At 39.1% G+C, this 18,934-nt stretch overlaps 1 protein-coding gene across 3 annotated transcripts in view; it reads right to left on the reverse strand.

Annotated features, from left to right (window-relative positions):
- The window catches only part of SIMC1 (SUMO interacting motifs containing 1), an 83,396-nt gene that overhangs the window by 4,604 nt on the left and 59,858 nt on the right, over window positions 1–18,934 (reverse strand). For all 3 annotated transcript variants that reach the window (XM_045035155.1, XM_045035149.1, XM_045035143.1), the window contains exons 6-9: window positions 18,192–18,344; window positions 15,911–16,039; window positions 4,687–4,843; window positions 4,497–4,581 (exon numbers count right to left, since the gene is read on the reverse strand). In XM_045035155.1, the coding sequence (XP_044891090.1) occupies window positions 4,497–4,581; window positions 4,687–4,843; window positions 15,911–16,039; window positions 18,192–18,344 (524 nt within the window). The remainder of the gene's footprint in view (window positions 1–4,496; window positions 4,582–4,686; window positions 4,844–15,910; window positions 16,040–18,191; window positions 18,345–18,934) is intronic.

The raw sequence follows: 18,934 nt of genomic DNA on the forward strand, positions 1-18,934 counted from the left end.
GTCCTCCACCAAACTACTTGCCACACATCAGGCGGAACAATCTTATGCAAAACCACTTTGATGGCTTCTCTTCACTCTTGGAATCAGCTGACATTCCTTAGCATGGCCCAGAAGGCCCTTTGTGTCCTCTCTACCACTCTAGTCTCATCTCGTGCTATTCTCCCCTGGCTCTCTACATTCCAGTCTCTTTTTTTTTTTTTTTTTTTTTTTTTAACGTTTATTTATTTTTCAGACAGAGAGAGAGCATGAACGGGGGAGGCTCAGAGAGAGAGAGGGAGACACAGAATCTGAAACAGGCTCCAGGCTCCGAGCTGTCAGCACAGAGCCTGATGCGGGGCTTGAACTCACGAACCGCGAGATCATGACCCGAGCCGAAGTCAGACGCTTAACCGACTGAGCCACCCAGGCGCCCCTCTACATTCCAGTCTTACTAGTGTGTTCTGTGTTCCTTGGACTCACTAAGCAACCTCTTGCCTCAGGGCCCTTAGACGTGCTATTTTTTTTTTTTTTTTTTTCTGGAAAACTTTGCCTCATTTGCCTGCTAACACCAGTACTTCTTATCTCAGCTGAAGTATCAGGGAAGCCTTTGTGGGTCCCTCCAAAAATAGATGTACTTCTCTTTTCCTTCAGAGCACTTATGTTAATTGTAATTATATGTTACTTGTGTGAATATTTGCGTAGGATCAAATCTTTTCACTAGACAGTAAGCTCTGTGAGGGCAAAGGCCATGTCGGTCTTATTCACTGAAGTATTCCCAATGAGCCAGGCACACAGGAGGCATTTCGTAAATATCTGTTGCCTGCATGAATATATGAATTGAACTGATCTTGCCTGCATCTGCTTTTCTCCCCTCTTTGGACAGGGCTCCTTGTGGGAAGGCTGTGTGTGTCTCTCTCCTCAGAATGAACTGGGATCTGACTTCTGCGGGCCATCCTGTCCAGGATGTGTCCAGCCGAGTGGAATTCAGAAAAGCATGTGTTTTTCTTCCTTTAAATACTGTATGTTTAAATTCCTAGCATTCCTAGCTTCAAAATAAGAGGTATAAACTATTCACAAGTGTCAGGAAAACTCATGGCATAAAGCAATTTGTAATTGTGCTGAGGCTCAAACTTGAGCTGCATGGCTGTGTAAGTGGGGGTGTGGTGGGACTGGTTCTCTTAGCCAGACAATGTGAGCTCATCTGGCAGACCAGCATCTCAGTGGGGCTGTTCTGCCTTGAAATATTTACAAAGTGTGAGGCTTCAGGATATACTTCTCCCCAAGGTCAAGGGTTTGTACAAAAGTAATTTAACTATGTACAGACAGTTTAGAAAAATGGGGGCTGGAAATTCCTTAGAATCTCACCCAGTGATTTCACAGAATAATTCCTTCCAGTGTGTTTTCACTGCACACAGACTGGGCGATAGACCTTTGAATCCTGGCTCTGCACCTTAATTTTCTCTCAGCCTTTGTTTCCCCATCTATAAAAAGGGCATGATACTCTTCTTTACCAGGTTATTGGATTATATAAGCCAGTCTGTGTGAATTTACTAGTCTTCCTTCTTCTCTTCTCCCATGCTAAGATGTTCCCCTAAACAAGGGGCAAGCTCCCCAACCTCTTCCCTTCTTCTCCTATCCATGGAGCTGGACAGCTCAGGCTGACCAAAATGCCCTCAACATCGTCCTCAGACACTTGCAGAGGGTAGAGATGATTAAGGAGCCCTCACAGGAAAAAGCCTCCCGACAATGATACCGAACATTTCAGGGTACCATTTAGCTGTCTTCTTTGGAGAACATTGTTTCTAAACTATTGGTTCTAAATATTTTTTTCTCCTTAACTCTTGGTCTCCAAAGAAAGTGGAAAGAATGTTAAGGATAAAATAGCCCTGGAATACTCCATTTATTTTTGATCAATATACACTGGTCTAAGGCTTTCCTCTCCTTTCTTAGAAGCAGAAGAATATTCTGTAATGAAAATAGATTCCTTGGATGGGAGATGGGCTAGAGGGGTGATGGGTACTAAGGAGGGCACTTGTGATGAGCACTGGGTGTTGTAGGTAAGTGATGCAGCACTGAATTCTACTCCTGAAACCAAAATTGCACTGTATGTAAACTAACTAAAATTAAAACAAAAAACCAAAAAAACCAAAAAAACAAACCTAACAAAATGGATCCCATGTCCATCTTAAGTCACTATTGCCCAAGGCCTAGCTGTATTCCCTGAGAAGCAGAACAGAAGTGAACAAGCATGTTAAAGGTGAACTTGAAATCAACCCAAGCTGCTTTAATATTAAACTTTCTGCTTGATCTCCAAAAGAACAATTATGTAAACCTTGATGAGGCTAAGTACACATGGAATTTGCCTTTGGGGCTTTGTCCTGAGAAGGACGGGCACCTTTCTTTGAGGTGCTCAATAATGCACAAACTACACAACTACAAATGTCAAGGCCTTAACAATGCACTTTTAAGTTTTAGTTACAAGAGCCTGAAACACAGAAGACCTTGCAGCCTGCTCCTGGCTGGGCAAACAGGCTGAGAGTCAACGAACATTGACTGTGGGCTTACTATTTTTTCTCACACCTATTAACAATCAGTGTTGAAAAGTTATGTATTACCATCCCCATTCCATAGAAGGAAGAAAATGAGGTCTAGAGACATAAAGTTAGCAGAGTAAGTAGCGGAGTTGGGATTCAAATCCAGACCTTCTGTCTTAAATTCAGTGCTGTTTTTTTATTTCTCTACAACAGTTTCCTCAGTTCCAGGCCTGAGAGGGTATAAGGACTAATTGTACCTTCCCAAGTGCCATTACTGAGCTAAGATCAATCTCAACATGATCATGGCAAGTAAATATAAAATTTGTATTACATGTAAATTTATATATTTGCGTATATTTACATATGAATATATACTTTCCCTCCTGTTTGAGAATAAGTTGAACATTATGCATTTCTACCCTTCAGTACTTCAGTCTGGATTTCCTAAGACCTAGGACATTTACTTTCATAAGCCAGGATCATTATCAAAAATAGGAAGTTTAATATTAATATAATGTTATCACATAATCTATTTACATTTCACCAATTGTCCCAATAATGTACTTTATAGCTTCTTTTTTCCTTGTTCAGGATCCAATCCAGGATCATGCTTTGCATTTAGTATTAATCTGGATTAATTTCTAATCTGGAAGTTTCTTGGTCTTTGTTTTTAAGACATTGGCACTTTATTTATTTATTTATTTAATTTTTTAATTTTAGAGAGAGAGAGAAAGTATGAGTCAGGGAGAGATGGAGAGGGGCAGACAGAGAGAGAGAGAGCAAGAGAATCTTAAGCAGGCTCCATGCTCAGCACAGAGGGGCTCAATCCTATGACCCTGGGATCATGACATTAGCTGAAATCAAGAGTTGGATGCTCAACCTGCTGAAATACCCAGGTGCCCCAAGACATTGGCATTTTTAAGGAGTATAAGCCAATTATTTTATAAAAGGTCCCTCAGTGTGAGTTTGTCTGGTGCTTCCATGTGATTAGACTCAGGTCATGGATTTTTGGCAAGAACACTACATAAGTGATGAGGTGTTTTTCTCAGGGCATCATATTAAGAAATGTGTTTTCTTGGGGTGCCTGGGTGGCTCAGTCGGTTGAGCGTCCGACTTCGGCTCAGGTCACGATCTCGCCGTCTGTGAGTTTGAGCCCCGCGTCGGGCTCAGTGCTGACAGCTTGTAGCCTGGAGCCTGCTTCGGATTGTGTCTCCCTCTCTCTCTGTCCCTCCCCTGCTCATGCTCTGTCTCTCTCTCTCTCTCTCTCTCTCTGTCAAAAATAAACATTAAAAAAAATTTAAAAAAAATGTGCTTTCTCCTCTAAACAGTTACTATCTTTCCTTTTGGAATTAATGATATCAGTTTTCCCAGGGGCCTTATTAGTCTTTGGCCAATAAAATCATTCTCATTCGAAGGAGCTATTAATTATTTTCCTTGTTGATATTTGCCTCTTGAGCGTTAATTAGTCTGACTCTCCTGGATCCTCATTGATCACTGGCTTTGCCAGGGCCTTGAGCAAACCTATGTTCGCAGACTTTAGAGTGTCTTAGCAATTTCTGCAAGATGTATGCTTTTAGCTTGCCACTGATTTGCTCTGGATTTGCATCATACTGACAGATGCTTACAATGTCCGCAGTCAATGAGCAAATGACCCAACAAAGACTTTCCAGTGACAGGCTAGGGTAAGATGCCAGGGCTAATCAGATCATTCCGAAATATTTCTCATGTTATAATGACATCTGCTTACCTATACAACCTAACAACTGCAATGGCCACTGGATTATCTGCCATTACAAAAATACGTGAATTCTTTTGACTCACAGCGGTGATTCCAACGATGTCATTCCTTCTTCCTTATAGTTACAACCAAGGCACAATGCTTTACTTAGGCTAACAAATTAGAATCACCTATTAACTTCAATTCATAATAATGACCATTGTGAGGCTCCTACACCATCTTATTTGTGAACAAATGCTCCTTACCTCTTAAAACATGTTGATAACTGGATAACAGAAACTGCAGATGCTCAACCAGTTCATCCCACGTCTGCCACTGGGTTTTATCCGACTGCAGAGAAGTAAAAGCAGGTGGTAGTAGATGCCTTCCTCAGTTAGAAGCTCAAGGGTTGGGGGGAAGGTGTTCTAGGCCTGACCAAAGCAGGGAAGCATGTACCTGGCACTTGAGCAGTGATGTGGAATTGTTCAGAAAGTAGAGGGCCTGGGCCAGAGACAAGGGCAGGCGGGTGGGCGTCTCGCAGCTGTGAAGGAATATGATTTCTAACACTTTGCAGCGCAGAAGGTGGCTCTCCATCGTAGTGAAGAACATCTCTCTGTGTGGAGAACAGAAAGGTTAACCATCACAACTATCACTTCAAGGAACACATACCACAATTCCCCCTGGAAGTGCTAACGTTTGTCCTGAAGCAGAGACGGCTAAGAAGGAATACGACAGGGGCCTACAAAATCACAAAGCTTGCGGACAGGGCAGAGGGGGGTTTGTTCATGAATTAACCACTGCCAGAAAGAGGGAAAAGTCTTTGACGTTTGGAAAAGATAAGTTGAGGACAAATGAAAAAGGGTAACTTCATACTGTAAGAGAATTCATATGAGATAAATATTTCCGAGTGTCCACAGTGTGCCAGGTACTGTTTGGCCCAGCAAAGAACATCAAGGTAAATAAAAGAAGGTATTTCTCTCCAAAAGCTGACTGTTGAACAAGGGCGGACGGTACGCGACGGGAACTTAAATATAGCGTGGGGCAAGCGCATGTGTACGTGAGCTGCCTGCGGTGCTCCAGACACACAAACAGGAGAGAGTATGTTTGGTCTGGGGACTCCGAGTGGCCTTCTAATGGAGGAGGAGGCATGGGACAATGGTCCAGGAGGAGCAAAGAAGACTCAAGGCAGGAGGACTTTCTCCAGAGAGGAGAAACCTGGACAAAACGAATAAAGTAAAAAATACACAGCTGTGGGCAGTGTAGCCTCTTAAATTTCAAGTCCAGGACTTGAGAGTCCCAGAGGGCTCTTGCCCTTGACTCTGTCACTCTACCCAGTGCGGGGCTCGACCAGCAAGGGTGGGCCCCAGAATATTCAAAGTCTCAGAGAGGGAGGGCTACAAAATGACAAAACTTCCTGCGCTTCAGGAAGGTGAATCAAGCTCATTGTTCTGAAAGCAATGTCAGCTTCTAGAAGAATGGTATAAATCTCAGATGCATCTGCTCCAAGGTGTTTTCTTAAAGGTTTGTCAGTCCTTGTCAGGTCTGCCGGTCACAGCAGTTCCGGGGAGCAGATAGCTCATGAGCACATAAGGAGGTGCAGCTGTAAGGAACACGGGTAGCCCTGATCCAAGAGCTCTTTCTCCTGTAACATCTTGCCCTTTGTAGTTTTGCAACATCTGGAAAAGTAGGGGGTTCTTCGTGCCACTGCCATTTATAAAAAGGATAAAGCACAAAGAGTTTATTATTTTAATCTTCTTTTTTCCCTTTCCCTTTGCTTTTGCGTCAGGCACATATACTATTTGTATAAAAGCAAAATAAATATTTTTAACCTTTGCTTCTTACTATTCAAAAGTTTAAAAAGTCAACAATAATTTGTGGCTATCCATTTTATCTCTTTAGTGATTTGAAAATCATTGTATATTTTCTCTGACACATTTTCCTGATATAAGGAACTCCAAATGATTACATATGCAAGATAGTTCCCAAATTCTTTTTAAAGTCCAATCTGTACTGTGTATTTGCCCTATTTCTTTCACAAGACAGTTTTCCTATTCAATAACCTTTTATTTCAAACTGTATTTTCTCTTCTAACTTTGTTTCCAGGGCTCGAGGTTGTCCTGGTTTTATAATCCACAGGTGGCAAACTCAGAGATACACAAAGGACAAAAAGATCATTTTCATGCATTGGCCAGAGTAGGAAATGGAGGTACAATGATCTATAGCAATTCAAATTTGAATTTCAAAAACAAGATGTACCTAATGAGTGACTAGGTAGGTGGGGACTACTAGCAAAGAGAAATGGAAACCATAAAAGTGAATCAAATGGAAACACCAGATCTGAAAAATATAATATCTGAAATGGAAAAAAAGAATAAAAAAGACACCACTGCTTAGGTTTAACAGCAAATTGGGCACTGTGAAAGAAATGATTGGGAATCTTGGAGCCTATCCAAACTGAAATAGAAAAAAAGAGTCAAGACACAACAAGGCAAAACAACACCAACAGAAAACACCAGAATCTCAGTGATCTGTGAAACTGTGTCAAGCAATCCATATATGTACTTGAATCCCCAGAATAAGTTGAGGGTTTGGGGCAAAAAAATCCTGGCCAAAATGTTACAGAATTTGATGAAAAACATCAACTCACAGATTTAAGAAGCTCACTGAACCCCAAGCGGGATAAATGTAAAGGAAACCACACCTAGGTATCATAATCAAATTGCTGGAAAAAAAAAAAAATAAAGCAGTCAGAGAAAAAGACACACGACATATAGGGGAACTGCAGTAAGATGTTCTAAGAACTTCTCATTAGCAAACCAGGAGAAAATGGAACAACTTTAAAATAAATGAAGAAAAATTACCTATCAACCTAGAATTTACATCAAGTAAAAACACCACTCATAAATGAAGGTGACATAAAAAACATTTCCAGATAAAAGCTGAGAGAATTTATTATAAGTAGACATGCACTACAAGAATACTTTAAAAAGTAAATTCTTTTGGTAGATAAGAAATGACACCAAATGGAACTTGGATCTTCAAGAAAGAATACCAGAAATGGTAACGATGTGGGTCTGGTGTATATATTTTTTCTGACACTACAAGCAGTTAACTCAATTCTGGCGTGAAGATAGCATCAGATCCCACAGGTTATGGATCCTATGAGACTCCCTCCACCCTTACTTCAGACGCCACCCTCACATCCAGTTTGTCATCTGTGCTTCTGGATGACTGGCTGTGGATGAGAAGTTCCTAGGTCTCCCTCCTCAGGTTCAATCAATTTGCTAGAATGGCTCACAAAACTCAGAAAAAGATTTTACTTAGTAGTTTACCAGTTTCTTATAAAGGGATGTAACTCAGGAACAGCCAGATGGAAGATAAGCACAGGGCAAGGTATGGGGAGAGGTGAGAAGCTTCCAAGCTCTCTGAGGCTGTTATTCTCCCGGTATCTCCCTGTGTTCACTATCCTGTAAGCTTTCTGAGCCCTGTCCTTTTGGTTTTTTTATAGAGGCTTCATTAGATAGACAGGACGGATTAAATCATTGACTATTTGTGATTAAACTCCATCCCCAGCCCCTCTCCCCATCCTGTAGGAAGGTGGAGGTAGGGGGTTGGGGGTTGGGACACAGTTGGTTCTCCTAACAACCAGCTCTCATACCTACCCTAGGGATATTCCAAAAGTGACTTCATTAACATAATAAAAGGCACCTTTAGCTCTCCTCACTTAGGAAATTCCAAGGGTTTTAGCTCTGTGCCAAAAATGGGATGAAGACCAATTATATATATTTCTTATTATAAATCACAATATCATGGAGGGTAAATATGAAAGACCCTTCCCACATCCTCTCTCTCTCTCAAAAATAAATAAACATTAAGAGAGAGAGAGAGAATGCGTGAGCAGGAGAGGGACAGACAGAGAGAGGGAAGCACAGAATCCAAAGCAGATTCCAGGCTCTGAGCTGTCAGCACAGAGCCTGACGCGGGGCTCGAACTCATGAACTGTGAGATCATGACCTGCGCCGAAGTCAGACGTTTAACCGACCGAGCCACCCAGGTGCCCCACTCTCTCTCTCTTTTAAAATGTTTTATTTATTTCTGAGAGAGAGAGAGAGAGAGAGAGAGAGAGAGAGAGACAGAAAGGGAGAGGGAGGAAGGGGAAGGGGCAGAGAGAGGGTGGGGGACACAGAATCCGAAGCAGGCTCCAGGCTCTGATCTGTTAGCACTCTGAGCTGGAACTCACGGACCAGACCATGAGATCATGACCTGAGCCGAAGCTGGACGCTCATCCAACTGAGCCACCCAGGCGCCCCATCCCACATCATCTCTTAAATTTGTTTTAAAAGCAACTAAGTGTTTAAAACAAAAATGTGACTTCATTCTGGAGTTTATACCTATGTAAAAGTAAAAGTGTATGACGGTAAAGCACAAAGGATGAGAGCAGGGTAAATGGAAGTACAAGTTTTTAAGATTCTTACATCACGTGTTAAGTGACATAATATTAATTCAAGGCAGACTACAGTAAGTTAAGGATGCATATTCTAATTCTAAGGGCAATTATTAAAAATAATTTGCTGAAAAGTATTTGATAAAATTCAATAACCACTCACGATGAAAACTAGGAGTAAAAGGGAACTTCTTCAACTTGTTAATGAACATCTACAAAACCCCCCCACAGCTAGCATCATAATTCATGGTGAACTTATATTTTAATAAATAATTAACTAATGAACTGAATGTTTTCCCCTGGGTCATTAACAAAGGCAAAGATGTCTGCTTTTACCACGACTATTCAACATAGCTGTGGAAGTTCTAGCCAGTGCAGTAAGGCAAGAAAAGGAAATAAAAGGCATAAAGATTCTAGACAGGAAGAAATAAAACTGTCCCTATATACAAGATAACACACTGACACAGATCTATATGGACAATCCCAAGGAATCTTTGGCACAAAAGTATCCATAGAAGGAAAGTTGATAAATTGTATTTTATCAACATTTAAAACTTTTGGTCTGTGAAAGACCTTGTTTAGAGGCTGAAAAGAGAAACTACAGAATGGGAGAAAATGTTTGCAAACCACAGATCTGACGAAAAAGTAGTATCTAGGATACAAAAAGATTCTCAAAACTCAACAGTAACAAAGCAAACAATCCATTTAGAAAATGAAAAGAGACATTTCAATAAAGAAGTTATACTAAGCACATGAGAAGATGTTCACACTCATTAGCTATTAGAGAAATGAAAACCACACTGAGACGCCACCATAGACTTATCAGAACGGCTAACATCAACAACAGTGGCAACGCCAGATGCCGGCTGAGGTGCAGATAAACTGGATCACAAATGTATTGTTGGTGGGCATGTAAAATAGTATAGCTGCTCAGGGAAAGAGTTTGGCAGTTTCTTGAACTAAACATGTCACGGACATATGATACAAACATTATACTCCTTTGTATATACTCCTTTGTATACTACTTTGTATATACTCCTTTATTCTAGAGATATGAAGACTTCTGTTCACATGAGAATTTGTATATGAGTATTTATAGCAGCTTTATTCATAATAGTCCCAAACTAAACAACAGATATCCTCAATGGGTAAATGGTTAAAGAAAATCCAAGATACACTCACACCATGGACTACGATTCAGTAATAAAAAGGGATGAACTACTGATACAGTAACCTGAATGAATCTCTAGAGAATTATGCTGAGTGTAAAAAGCCAACCCCAAAAGGTTATATACTGTATGATTCCATTTATAAAATATTCTTGAAATGACAAAAGTGTAAACATGGAGAGCAGATTAGTTGCCAGAGGTTAAGAAGGGATGGGGTGGGAGGGAAGGGCATATGGCTATAAAAGGGCAACATGAATAATCCCTGTGGTGATGAAAATGTTCTGTATGTTGGCTTGCACCAATCTAGATGTTCTGGTTGTGATACTGCACTATGGTTTTGTGATACGTTATCACTGGGGAAAACTGGTTAAAGACTACATGGGATCTCTCTGTATTCTTCCTTGTAACTGATGCAAATAGATGTCAAAATAAAAATGTTTTTGATGTTTATTTATTTTTTGATAGAGGATCAGAGCGTGAGTGGGGGAGGGCAGAGAGAGAGAGGAGACACAGAATCCGAAGCAGGCTCCAAGGTCTGAGATGTCAGCACAGAGCCTGGTGCGGGCGGGGCTTGAACTCACGAACTGGGGGATCATGACCTGAGCCGAGAAGTCAGATGCTTAACTGACTGCGCCACCGAGGTGCCCCAAAATAAATTTTAATTAAAAAAAGCTAAAAGCCAATAGGAAAGACTAAATGGAATAACTGAAAATAATCCAAAAGAAGGCAGAAAAGGAGGTAAAAGTGAACAAAGGAGAAAGAGACAAATAGGAAGCAAATAGCAAGATGACAGATATAAAACCAACAATTAAATGTAAATGGAATAAATAACTCCCATTAAAAGGTAGGGATTGTCAGCTGACTCAAAAAGCCAGATTCTATGCTATCTACAATAAACATACCCTTTTTTCCTTTAACCTTTTGTTGGACACACAGAAGAGTTGCAAGAATAGTACAAAGAATTCCCAAATACTGTTAATGCTTTTCACCAAATGCTTATCACATCTTCTTTATCCTTCTGTCTTTGATTTTCAATTTATTTCTCTTAACTATTTGAGGGTAAGCTGCAGACATGATGCCTATTTACCCCTAAATACTTCAGTGTATAATTCCTAAAAACAAGGACATTCTCTTAGATAATCAAATACAATGATCAAAATCAGGAAATTAACTTTAACATAATATTATCCACAGACTTTAGTCAGATTTTTTTCATTGTCCTCCTAATGCTGTTTATAACAAAAGAAAATCAGAGATTACACATTGTATTGTCTGTTTTTACAGTTAGTTCCTTTATTGTACTTTGTCTTTCATGACACTGACATTTTTTAAAAGTGCAGGTCCGTTTTTTTTAATAGAATGTTTCTCATTTTGGATTTGTCTGATTATTTTCCCACAATTAGACTGAGGTTATGCGTTTTGGGGCAAGAGTACTACAAGAATTATGTTTTGTTTTTCTCAGTGCATCATATCAAAAGGCACATGATGCCAACTTACCTTATTGTTGGTATTAACTTTGATCACTTAGTGACTAAGGTAGGGCCTCCACTATTATTTTTTCCCTATTATAATTAATATCTTGTGGCAATACACTTTGAGATTATGCAAATATCTTGGTACTTGACAAACTTTCACCATTTTAATATCCATTTTTACCTAAACTATTATCATGATGGTTGTCAAATGGCATTTTTTCCCAATTCGTCATTTCTTCTTATATTTATTAATTGGCTTTCAACTGTAAGGGAGAAAGTCCTTTCTCTTCTTTCCTGTCAGTATTAGAATTATAGATTCTTATTTTATTTAATAGTTTTTATAGTCTTTTACTGTCAATATTTATTCTGATGCCAAATTATCCCAGATTTGGTCAGTGAAGCCCTTTAAGCTGGCTCGTGTGTCTTTTGACAAGTCTGAACATTTCCTTACTTTCTGGCACAAGATGTTCCAGGTTCATCTTGTACTTTTCCCTACCTCGGCTGTGGAATTATCCTTTCCTTCAAGGAACTCTTGTTCCTTTTAGGGTAAATTGGTATTTAGAAACAAATATCTGGGTCCTAGGTGAGCTTATTGCCACTAAAGTGTAATTATTTTTATGTTCTCTCAGTGGGCACAGGTAGGAAAAAGATGTATGAATGAATACACACATACACACACACACACACAGAGCACTGTCACACATCTACATCTATTTCTTTATCTTTCCATATTTATTAGAAACCACAAGTTCATATTGATGCCTCCAATTCCAATCTAGCACCACAGGGTTCCTTCTATCCTTTCCCCTTTTCATATGTGTAACTCTCTTCTCTGACAGTGAGAAACTTGGCTCTCATTATCCACAATACATTTATTTGTTTAATCCTAGAATACACATAAGATAATTTTTGAATTGTTAACTCAATACCTCTGTGAAAAAGAGTTCCAATATTTATTTACATTTCATTTTCTCTTTAGCCTGAGAATATTTAGTCCAAATACTGTGTTTTAAATTACTTGGACAGATTAGTGGTTGCCAGGGATTGGGGAAGATGGATGGTGCGGCTGTAAAAGGAAAGGGATCCTTGTGGAGATGGAATAGTTCTGTATATCTGGATTGTGCCGGTAGTTACGTGAATCTATGAATCTATACATGTGATCATACTGCACACAAATGAGTGCATGCAAATTGGGTGAAATCTGTATATGATCTGTGGATTATACCAGTGTCGATTTCCTGTTAGTGATATTGTACTATAGTTATGTAAGATGTAATCACTGGGGAAAAAACAGGGTGAAGTGTACGTAGGACTTCTCTGTATTAATTTTTGCAACCTCCTGTGAATCCATAATTATTTAAAAATAGAAAGTGAAAAAAAAAAGTTACTTGGGCTTGTTTTTCCCTCACACCCCTCCCCTCATACACCTCCCCTCACCCGGTTATGTTATTTATTTAAAGCACAGATTAGTTTGTCTGTATTCCATGTTAGGCTCTCCCTTGTTATCTTTCAACTCTCTTGTTGATTTATTTTCCTTTTTGGAGTATATAAAACATTAGAATAGCCCCCAAAGCCTAAAAGTCATAATATACGAAGAAGTTTGTACTTAGAAGTATTATAGCATCACCATCACCACCAGTATCACCATTATCACTCTGGCCTAGTACCTTTTCTCTTCCAGCCCATTGCCATCCATCCCCTCAATGTAAGCAATTTGATTAGTCTGCCAGTTGCCATTTTTTCAGTCTGCCATTTTTCTTAACTTTGTTCCTTTTTTGACAAATGATCATAATCATGTACATTTAAAAATTTCTCCTTTCTTACAAAAAGATACATATATTTACTATGCATACTCTTTATATTTTGCCTTTTTTTATTCAATAATATATTTTGGAAATCAGTTCAGAAAATTTGCTCCTACTTTTATTTATTTGTTTGTTTGTTTGTTTATTTATTTATTTATTTTTTACCACTGCATAATACTCCATTGTGTGGATGTACTATGGATATTCAACCACTGCACTATGAATGGGCATTTGGGTTGTTTTTAATGTTTTACAATTATAAACAATGCTGTAGTGAAAATCCTACATATGGTATTTTCATATTGTTAGAAGTGTATCTTCAGGGCAAATTCCTAGAAGTGAGCTTGCTGGGTCAAGGGACAATTGTTCATTTAGTTTTGTTAGATAATGCAGAATTCTCAACAGGTCTGCCCCATTTTGCATTCCCACCAGCAACATATGAGTACCTGCTTTCTCAAATCTCTCTCTCTCTCTCTTTTTTATTTTTATTTTTTAAAGATTTTATGTTTAAGTAATCTCTACATCCAACATGGGGCTTGAATTCACAACCCTGAAATCAAGAGTCACATGCTCTACTAAGAGCCAGCCAGGTGCCCTCAAAACCTCTCCACTGGAATGTATTTATTGTACTTCAAAATTCTTACTATTTGGGTAGGTGAGAAACGGCACCTCAGCGTAGTTTTAGTTTATATTTCTTTAAATATGAGTGAGGGTGAACATTATAAGAAAACAAAATTACAGCTCAATATCCCTTGTAAACACAGATGCAAAAGCCCTTAATAAAATATTAGTAAATGGAATCTGTCAATACACAAAAAAAGTAACATATCACAACCAAGTATGATTTTTTATTCCAGGAATGGAAGGTTGGTTTAATATTAGGAAATTAATCAGTATAATTCATCACAATGTGATAAAGGAGAAAAATTACGATTCTCTCAATAGATGCAGAAAACATATTTCACAAATTTCAATACCTAGTTTTCATAAAAACACTCCACTATAGAAACTAGAAATAGAAAGAAGCTTCCTCAATCCAACAGACGACCTCTAGGAAACATCTATAGCTAACATTATACTTGGTCAAAGACTGAATGTTTTCCCACTAAGATTAGGAATAAGGCAAGGATATCTGCTCTGATCACTTCTCCAACATTCTATTGGGGGTGCTAGCCCATGTAATAAGGTAGGAAAAAGAAGCAAAAGGCATACAGATTGGAGAGGAAGATGTTAAACTGCTTTTATTTGCAGAAAATATGGTTGTGTATGTAGAAAATCCTAAGAAAACCACAAAAATATTCTTATTAGATATAATAAGTGAATTTAGCAAGGTTGCAGCAGGATTTCTACATACTATCAGTGAGTCACTGGAAAATGATAGGTGACATGGGTTATGCATTTGCCAAAATCCATGGAATACTTATGTAAATCAGTTTATATAATTTAATTGTGTGTAAATTATACCTAAACTTTAAAGAATTTAAATAAACCAAGGTAAAGGCTATATAAAGTATCTTCTAGTATAATTTGAGTGGTTGCCAATTTGCCCCTTCTGAGTTTTAGAACAGGGTCAGGCTTTATTTAAATTGTTTTTGTCAGTGTTAGGTCTAAATGTGTTTACAGTTACCCATTCCTTAGATTTCCCATCTCTCATAAGAATCTAGGCTTATATGAATGAATGGCATGCGAGTTGGACCCAAATGAAATACTTCTGACAAAGTGATAGAGCGAGCATGGCATTTATGTACGCTTCCTTCGGTCTGACCACTATAACATATTGCTTCCTTTGAACATTGAACTTGGGATCAAAAAGTCCTGGGTTTGAATTTGTATTATGAATCCAATTAGCTGTGTAACCGTGGACTAATGATTTCACTACTTTAAGTATTTTTCTCCTTTGTTAAATAGGAATACCGTATGAAAACGTGAAAATATGAGATAGCTAATGTGACAATGACACATGTCATTGTAGGGACTCAATAAATGGTTTCCTTAATCTCACTGGGGTATTTTAATTAAATCTCTATTACAGTACAACCTGATACGACGTTTTCTTCTAATAGAGGAACCAGAACTGTAGAAGAACAGTCTCTCCTGCCAATTGGGAGTTATGCGATGGGGATCAGAAGTCACACATGGAGCTCTGATAGAGATAATTTATCCAAGAGACACTACTGTTCAATGGCTCTCTCATAGTTATTTCCTGCACTAGCCACTATTCATGAATTCATATTCATTCATTTATTTATTTTTCCTCTGGATTCTAAAATTACTGGTTTAAAGAAGGGATCACTGGTCCCTGCCAAGAACTCTATTTCTTTATCTCCTTCTAAGGGAACACTTTACTAATGCATGCTTAGAGAAATTGAGTTTCTTATTCTTACTGTTTGGGCTTATTCTCCAGGTCCAACTGTTTTCATTCTTGGCTCACCTCTTCTTCCGCTAATATTGGACATGCCTATTTCATTCATCCACCAAGCCTTTAGTGAACATTTATATCAGGCTCTATGGTTGAGGATCAGAGAACAGCTGAAACTTGAGGGATGAGTAAAGTTCTCAGCCAAATGAATCAAGTAAGAAACTGCAGGCTCCACTTAAGGCATCCTGCCTGTTCTCAAGAGGTTATGCCTTAGTTTCAAATAATCAGTTGAGAACCTCTTTATTTCAAAAGACTAACGAGACAGAAACTATCCCTCCTTCTCGTCTTTCCCAATTTAACTACTGTTTGGAATTTTCTTTTGAAATTCTGTTCCCAGAACATAAAACAGAAACAAAAGTAAGACTCACCTCTGACTCCTCTCAGGAATGTCCAGCACAAATCCAAACATCATCTCAGCAATTTTATTGGAGCTGCAGGTGGGGGTCCTGTCTACCTCTACGGCTATAGACAGCATCCTTTGCAGCTGACACACAATCCTGAGTCCAGAACACAGAACACAAGTGAGTGGGACCGTCTGGCAAGGAGCCACCCTGCTAGCTGGGAGGAAGCCCCCACCAGAGTACTAAAGGATCTTGTAAAGCACCTACTAGGTCAGGGAGAACTACCTGAGCCATCAGCATGCTTTTATTTAGAAATTTCACCTACCTGAATCCCTTCTGCCAGCTATCTGAACCACTGAACCTGTGGTTGAGCTGTAAAAGCAAGCTACTTTTAAATTCAAAAATAGAAAATAGGATCTAGAGAACTTTAAGGATCATCTAACCTGTAACTTCTCTATTTTCCAGATGAAGAAACAGGTCCAGAATGACTATCAATTATTTGAATTTCTTTGATATGGGAGAAAATACATATTTATCATATAGTTCTCCTGTTACTGGTTCCCTTATAATTATCCTTTACCAAGTTCAGTCTCAGAACTTCAACTGGTGGACCGTGACCCTCTCTCCCATCGGACCTAAATGTGGGAGACAGCCAGGCTGATGTGACCAAAAGAATGTAGGCCACCCTGCAGAAAGATGGGCCTGGCGTGAAGTCAGTCTTTTCTAACATGCATTATTATTTGTGATGGAAGAAAGGGCTGTTTTCAGAAAATCTGCAGCTAGTAACACAATAGGTGGCCCAGGGGCTTTGGCATCAGTTTCTGGCTCTGCAATGACAAGCTGTTCAACTCTTGACAAATTACTAAACTGCTCTGAGCCCAAGTCTTCTCATCTCTAAAAAGAGGAAATAATACTACCTATTTCATAAAGTTGTGAGCGCTGTGTAAGATATTTGGCAGATACACACTCATTAATGGTAGACGGTAGTGCTTACTGTTATTAAGATCATGATAAACTGACTTTTAGAGGGCCTTATTTTTATTTCTGCTCCTATTTACTTATAATAAATCATAGTAATTTAGATTATAATACAGACTATCTTCCACTGAAGGCACAGTGTCTGCCTCTCTGTTAGGTCTCTATAAGTGGGGTTCTAGGATAACCCTACTTTAGTGCCTCCCCCAATCTGTCAAGCAAATGCTTTATCGTTCTAAACATTCTCCTTTTAGATACAAGATTGTCTCTAAGTTAAAACTCATAGGCCTTGGGGCGCCTGGGTGTCTCAGTCGGTTGAGTGTCCGACTTCAGCTCAGGTCACGGTCTCACGGTTCGTGAGTTCGAGCCCCGTGTCGGGTTCTGGGCTGATGGCTCAGAGCCTGGAGCCTGCTTCCGATTCTGTGTCTCCCTCTCTCTTTGCTCCTCCCCCGTTCATGCTCTGTCTCTCTCTGTCTCAAAAATAAATAAACTTTAAAAAAAATTAAAAATAAATAAATAAATAAATAAATAAATAAATAAATAAATAAAACCCATAGGCCTTATATGTAAATCAGATCGATGCAACCAGATTATAAAACAGCATTGTGAATTTAGGCACAAATGCTGTATTTGAAATGTCAAGCGTGACTGGCTTTTAACAATATGACTGACTTGGAATAGTAGGTTACTTGTGCAATGACGGCTCTGGATCTAAAATCCTGGCCTCTCTCAAAAAATGCCAAGACTACTCTCAATCCCATAAAAGAAATGCCAGGAAATCTCTTTTCAGTGTGGTCTGAGGTGATGGGGTCTTTTCCGTGTGGTCTGAGGTGATGGGGACGGCTCTGTTCTGTTCTAACAGGCTGTTATAACCTGTTGGAATCTGCAGGTTAAACTGCTACTCTTCTCCCAGGCCTGAAGGAGAGACATGAAGGTCCCTGAAGGCTACAGGCTGCTGGAACACCCAGTATCCATGATTCTTGCTCTTCTTTTGTTGGTGGACAGCTGAGGTAATGAGTAGCTGTAACCCTGTACTGTCTCTGGGAATCCAGGGGATGGAAGTCAGTATCCCCTAGCTTTCGTTTCACTTCAGCTTTGTGAATTTATGTTCACTTAGTGAAGTCCTATTTATCTAAGAGGGAAATCATCTGCTTTTGTTTAGCTTTGGCATTAGAATTAAGCCTTTAGTCAAACTAGGATAGTCTTTAGTAAGAATCAGTCTATATTATAAGAGCTAACTAATTTTGTGGAAACTTCTTCTAGGAAAGGTGCTGTTCTCTAAAGCAATAAATCCCAATAGCCCTGGGAAAGACAACTTCTGTCTGCCCCTTACAGCTGATTGGTGTTCTTTGTCAGGTTAGGCTGGGGAGAAGGATAGCTACTGGTGGCCTTCAAGATTCCTGTTCCTGAAGAGGTTTGATTTCCATTTGTGGGTTGAGTTAATCCGTCTTCAGTCACTACTTTGACCAACCACTTGATAACATCCCTGTAGTGGAAAATAAGAAAAAAAAAAAAAAAAAAAGCTTAAACTTCTGTCTTATGGTATGATAATCAAAACTGCAGCCTTAACCTAGGTTCCAAGGCCCAAGATTTCCCCAAAGGCAACCAAGAGGGCTCTTTGGAGATTTTCAATATTTAAATAAGTCTAATGGAAACCCCACATTTAACTGTAGTAAGGCTATAAGAGCTAACTAAAATACTGACATTTTTGTGAGTTCTAATTATTGAAAGGCACCTCTGAGGTCAGAGAGTACTATCTATGGCCTCTTGAGCAGGTGGAAAGTTAGACCTGATGACCAAAGAGGTCCTTGCTGGCTTTCTATGATTAGGTGTCATCCATTAATGCTAGTAAACAAGGTTTAGAGTATATGCAATGGAGTCATACTTTCTATAGGGTGTAGGCTCTTAAAGTTAGTAAGGTAAAAACATCTCATATTCTCATACAGTCAAAATTGCTTTTGATGATCACTTAGGTAACCCAGGTAAAAATGGTGGACTTAATACACACTTCTAATGTTCTTCCTTCCTAAAATCCCACTGATATTAGACTAAATAATTCTTTTAAAGAGCCACAAG

Source organism: Felis catus, chromosome A1 (assembly GCF_018350175.1).
Source record: "Felis catus isolate Fca126 chromosome A1, F.catus_Fca126_mat1.0, whole genome shotgun sequence".
Lineage (NCBI taxonomy): Eukaryota > Metazoa > Chordata > Mammalia > Carnivora > Felidae > Felis > Felis catus.